Source organism: Diadema antillarum, unplaced genomic scaffold (assembly GCF_040938485.1).
Source record: "Diadema antillarum isolate AM-2024a unplaced genomic scaffold, OU_Dant_1.0 seq00000850_RagTag, whole genome shotgun sequence".
Classification (NCBI taxonomy): Eukaryota; Metazoa; Echinodermata; class Echinoidea; order Diadematoida; family Diadematidae; genus Diadema; species Diadema antillarum.
The window spans coordinates 564618-570617 of NW_027271723.1; the positions used below are offsets into that span (position 1 = coordinate 564618).

At 43.9% G+C, this 6000-nt stretch overlaps 1 protein-coding gene across 1 annotated transcript in view; it reads right to left on the minus strand.

Annotated features, from left to right (window-relative positions):
- LOC139740369 (uncharacterized) overlaps window positions 1-4918 on the minus strand; it is a 42972-nt gene extending 38054 nt beyond the window's left edge. The window contains exon 1 of the mRNA XM_071650962.1: window positions 1914-4918. Coding sequence (XP_071507063.1) covers window positions 1914-4517 — 2604 coding nt within the window. The 5' untranslated portion in view covers window positions 4518-4918. The remainder of the gene's footprint in view (window positions 1-1913) is intronic.
- Between the last annotated feature and the right edge of the window lie 1082 nt (window positions 4919-6000).

Sequence of the window (6000 nt, forward strand, 5' to 3'; positions counted from 1 at the left end):
ACTGTCGCATAGTCTGGGAAATAAGATAAAGTATTTAAAGTACAAACTTAGGTCACATGTACACAATATGAGCACAATACATGTATTTAACATACCGGTATCATGCTGTTACAAAATGTGCTTAAAAATACAAGCAGGGACGACGTGTAATTAATCCAATTGTTCGACTTTGATATCACTTTGTGTCAGAGGCAGTTTTTTCTCCAAGGACAGGTGACCTCTCCTATAACAAGCAAATCCATACTACAGCATGCAGTATTCTAGTATCAGAAATACCCTTACTGGCTTTGATATTTAATTAAACATTTGCTCTGCTCAATTAGATCACAGACTTGTCATGCTTCAACATTTGAGATGCAAGCTTACTTAACAAGATAGGGTCTATCCCATTCCATTCAATCTTGTAGCCTGGATTTGAGACTGTGGGGCTTGCCTGGATTGTCTGACTAGTCTTGTCTGAAGGCTATGAGTTCCTTTCCTAACTAGTTCTTCTATATGCTACTGTTATGGTCAATATTGAAATATAAAATACAGGAATGGGAGGAATAACATGGTGTGTGTGTTGGGGGGGGGGGGGGGGGGGGGAGTGACTTCCCACAGCACTAGTTCTGTTTCAGAATTGTCCATGTCCTTTCCTTCTCCCAGGAAAAAAAGAAAGAAACAAAGAAACAAAGAAAAAGCAGGCGGACATATCATACAATTGTACAGGGGACTGAGTTGCATTTTGATGATTCAAGCAGAGTGCTTCAGACCTACAAAGATGTATAAAAACTGTTGTACATTATATGCCTATTTGTCTGGAGCACCTGGTATTCACTGTTGGGCAAGTAGAAAGAATGGATACTTGCATGTGATTGTATGGGATACTTGCTCACATTTACATAGTTTTGCAAACTGCAGCAACAGTTTGTAATACTCTACATTTTAATGACCCCCCCCCCCCCTCCATCAAAAAAGAAAAAGAAAAAGAAAAAGAAAAGAAATGTAAAAAAAAGTCATTTTTCAAGTGCTACTATTCTTCCTTCCTGCTATCAACTGAAGAAAAAAGACAGACATTAAAATAGATTAGAAAGTTGAATGAGAACTTAATGCTTCTTTTTGAAGGACATTGTACTGGTAAATGTTCTGCTCTTCCTTTCTCTCACACCTGATAAGACTTTCTTTCTTCTTTCCTGTGTTCCAGATTGAAAATACACTCAAGTAATACTTAAAGGGGATGGCTAGTAACCGATCAGTGGGAATCAGTGGGAATGCTGGAGGATGATTGTTCCAATCCTTGTGGGATTCATTTAGTATTACATTATATATCTATTGTTGTGTGAAAATTATTTGCTTCAGAATGGTCTCATATTCAAGTAATGTGCAGCTTAATGTTTCCAGGTTAGCGTGCCTGGTCAGTGACGGGGCAGTAATCTGCACATTACTTGAATATGAGACCTTTCTGAAGCAAATAATTTTCACACAACAGTAGATATATAATGTACTCTTAAATGAATCCCACAAGGATTGGAACAATCATCCCTCAGCATTCCCACTGATTCCCACTGATCGGTTACTAGCCATCCCCTTTAACAGTAATTTGGTATAACGTTATGTTGAGAGCAGTTGATTAGTTTGAATTTCACAGGCTCTATGTTATTTCTTTCTTTTTTGATGACGCTGTATTGGTATTGATGACAGATGTAATCTTAAATCATTCATAGCTGGTTAGAGAGTACCCAGGTGTGATGTCATAGACATTCATCACCATGGAAACTGGTTCTTAACTATCTGACCTGGCCAGAATATCTGTGAACACTAATTGCTAACTATGCTCACACATGGTTCCAACCCAAGCTATAACAAAAGACTGTGACATCATTACTTTGGTACTCTACAAGGATTGAAGAGAAAGGGGAATCCATGTGACTTACCTTTTTAGGACTCTTGCCCCCTTTCTTCAAGGCGGATGGTTTCCCAGATGGTGAGTTGTACCCAATCATGTCCACCTTCTCAAACTTCTTCACGTTCTTCTTCTTGTCCTCGCTTTTCGCCGCACCCCCTACGGCAATCAGGCGCGAAGGGTTCGCACTGCCCGCACTCGTCACCTTCTCCTTGGGCTTGTTGTCTTGCACCGCTATGACACTTATTCCACTCCCAGCATCTTTCGATTTCGTGGGACGGAGTTTGATACTACCAAAGGGGCTGGTAGTAACAACTCCAGAGTCTGAATCCCCTTTCCCTTTGTTCGAGTCTGATGAAGTACTGCTAGAGCTGGCTTTCCTCATATCTGATGGCTTGATGATATCCTTGACACCTTCATCCTTAGACTTGGAGCTAGTCTGTTGACTACCAAAGTTTCTAAACTGGTGTGGGTAAGGAATAGCATTTTGATCCCCCGTGGCAGGCGATGATTTATCTGATTTCTTCTCTTTGTCTCTCACTGCATCACTTGTCTTCTCTACAGTTTTTACACTCCTTGCCTGATTACCACTAGACGGCTTGGCCACTCCAGTACTATTGCCACTGTCTGTTTCTTCCCCTTTGAACTTTGTCTCTTCTTTAAAGCTCGTCTTTTCTCCTTTGAAGCTTGTATCTTCTCCTTTAAAGCTTGTCTGTTCTGCTACACCCACCGGTGATGGACCAGCATCTGCTATTAACTTACTCGCAGGCAGCTTTTCTTTTGATGTCACAACGGGGGCAGAGCTTTCCCTCTTGTTGGAGCTGGGAACGTCTTTCTGCTTCGACGATGGAACATATTTGGGGTCCCTAAAATTTTTCGGGTATTCAATTTCATTTTGGACTTCACTCTTTCGTACAGTTGACGGTGTAACATTTTCTGTCGGAGGTTTTCCATCGTCACCCTTGACGCTTGCTGTGCTTGCTGCGGAACCATTGACCGTTGCTGGTGCAACAGGTGCCCGCCTCTTTGAGGGCTGCTGTTCTCCTTGGCTCACCTCAGCGCTCCCCTTCTCAACTTCCTCTTTACTAGAATCTTTTAGTCTCCGACGTGGAGAAACAGGGGTTTCGAGCGTCAGCTCAATCACCTCGTCCTCATCCAGGATGGACGACGACCTCACCAGCTCTCCTTGGCGCTTCTGTAACGGACCCTCGTTGGTCAGACTAATGATTGCACTTGCAGAAAGATCGGATGAAGGCTTTTGTCGCTGGGGAGAGCCCTTCCCAGCACTTGGAAGACTTTTGCTTTCGCTGGACACTCTACTCTTGGTATTTTCCCTTTCTTTCTCTTTTGCTTTTGTCAATGCCTTCTCTTGCTTGTTGTCAATAAATGTCTTACTGTTTGTGTCATTCTTTTTCTGCTCTGCAACCTTAACTGATGTCTGTTCAGGACTTTGCTGACTGCTTGAGTTGGTTTGTTTTGACCCTCCTACTACAGCAGGAGTGACTGAAGGTATCTTTTCATTAGCGGACGTTGGCTGGGTCTGATTTGATTTGCTATCTGAAGGCTTTGCACTTCCACTAGAACTTCCAGAATTTTGTTGGGAAGCTTGACTCACCGATGGGGCCTGAGGTTTACTTGTCGCAGGGCTGCCAAACAAGGTTCGCAGCTCAGATATACTTGTCCTCTTTTGAGCATCTTTGCTCTGTTTTGACACACCACTGCTCACAGTTTCTGATGTCTTATGGCTTTCACTTTGTGCAGCGTCTGCTCTGGCTTTTGTGGTGTCTTTGATTGAACTGGTTGCTGAATCACTTACAACTTTTGTTGGAGCCTCAGGTTTAGATTTTGGCACATCACTCTGAAGATTTTCTTTTTGCTCAACACGTGCAGACTGTTTCACATTTCCATTGGTAGTACTGATCTGGGACTGCTTTCCTGTAGATGGTCCACTTTTGTTTGTCTTATTACTGGATTGTGGTACTGATGATACACTGTCTTTTGATGATATTGATGATGCAGGTGCTGCTGGTGCCACAGTCTTTTTACTTGTGCTTGTTGAGGCTGACTTGTCACCTGCTAATGCAACCCCAGAAACACTACCCCCAGATACATTTGATGCTATTACACTAATCTGTGATCCACCTTTAGGGGGAGGTGGGGCTCTCCTTTTCTTCCTCTCCAATTTCAGGAAAGGATTATCTTGGACAGGAGTGCAATGTTCCTCCGAAACACCACTAGGCTCGGCAGCCTTGCCTCCAGCAGATTTACGGGAGCTGTCGGTCTCGTCTTGGCCAACCTTTCCGTGGCTTGCCAATGACTCACTACCACCACTGCTTACACTTGGGGCGGAGCCGTTGGCGAGTGTCTGCGGCTGCTTACCCGCCGACGATTGCGAATCTTTCTGCGCCGGCGAGCCGGCAGATGAAGATAGGTTGACTTCATTAGCGACTTTGTTTTTGTCAATTATAATAACAGTTTTGGGTTGTTCGGCGTGCCTTTTCCATGGTGGTAAAGCGGCTAACCGGCGCTCCTCCTCCTCTCTCTGCCTCCGTTTTTCCTCCTCCTTCTTGCGTTGCTGCTTTTGCCGCAGAGCAATTCTCCACTGCGGCACCGACATTTTGTCAGTGAGAGTCATCAATAGCGGTTGTAGCACGATACGAGGAGCTGATAAAACAACATTTAGTAAGATGACGATATCATGCCTTCGCCCCTCTCCTTCCTCGCGAAAAAAAAAAAGAAGAAACAAAAAGTGCTTAGCCACCTATCTTCTGGTATCTTTATCGGCAACCACTGACTGTCCAACCCTCCTTCCCGTTCCGCACATCGGTTGCATACACGCTTCTTTGCCGCCGCCGGTGCCGGTATGTCGTGTGTGTGATGATGATGGCAGCGCGTTTGTTGTCTATCGCTACTCTAGCTAGACAGAGGTACAAATGTACGGAACTTCTGTGAAATACCGACTACGAACGATTGCAGTGTATTTAGCATTATGTGAACGCCACGTAAAATCGCATTGCATGGAGAGGAAGGATTATTGTATCCTTTGCACAGCCGTTCGTCGTCGTCAGGAGGCGTGACGACAAACCGTAGGTTTGTGTGTGTGCGTGTGTTGTGTGTATGAGTGTATGAATAAAGTGTCTGCTAATGTAGGGCAAAGGCCGAGTCGCACCGGTCGCACCATGGTCGCACCATGGTCGCACAGACGGATTCTCGCGCAGCAACCGTAGAAGCCCGTTGATTCACCCCGTAACCACTCGCTCGACAGAGCAGCTCCATTGATCGCTAGACAGAGAGGCCACAACCCAGTAGATTCAAACCACGATTCAAATACACAGATCGATTACCTCATTTTCGACGTTGAGGCGAACTGAAGATAGCCACTGAATCTTCGCATTCATGAGTATGGTGGCGCTCAAGCTTGCTACCTTGGTACATGTATACCTTTCCCTGAAAATGAACTTGCATCCCTCATCTCATAGTTTTAAAGAAAACTATGAGAAGAGGGATGCATGGTTTCAATCACTTTCTATGAAGAGCTTGCGAAAATGGGACAAACATCCTATAAAATGAACAAACCTGAGCACAGCAAAGACCTCGTCGCAATAGAATGGAATAAAAACAAGCATTGGGATTTGTTTTGCTAAATAAACATGAACATGAACCTAGAGATACGTCGATGATGCAGTATATCACCTTACAGTGGATTGTGAAAAAAAAAAGGGACTGTGGTCATAAAAAGATCATGTTTCGGTATAGTGTATTATGTATGTATAGCAAAGGCTAGTTCTGCTATTAAAAATAATACAATGACACAGCCAGTGGCGTATCTAGGGAAAACGGCGCCCGGGGCAAGCGCGAAAATTGCGCCCCTAATTTCTGAAAAAGACTAGTGTTCAACCCCAACTCCGATCCCGGTAGGGACTTTAAGCAAAGTCCACATGATATGCTTTTCAAGCCCTTAAAAGGGGTCTTTTGAGGGTGATTTAAATGTAATGAATTTTGATAAATTTTGGCGAGCGGGCGCAGCGAGCGAGCCGAAAATTTTTGTATTTCATCTGACAAAACATGGAATTCTTGTCATTTTTTGCTTATCAAATCTTACAATAACTAATCAAGAT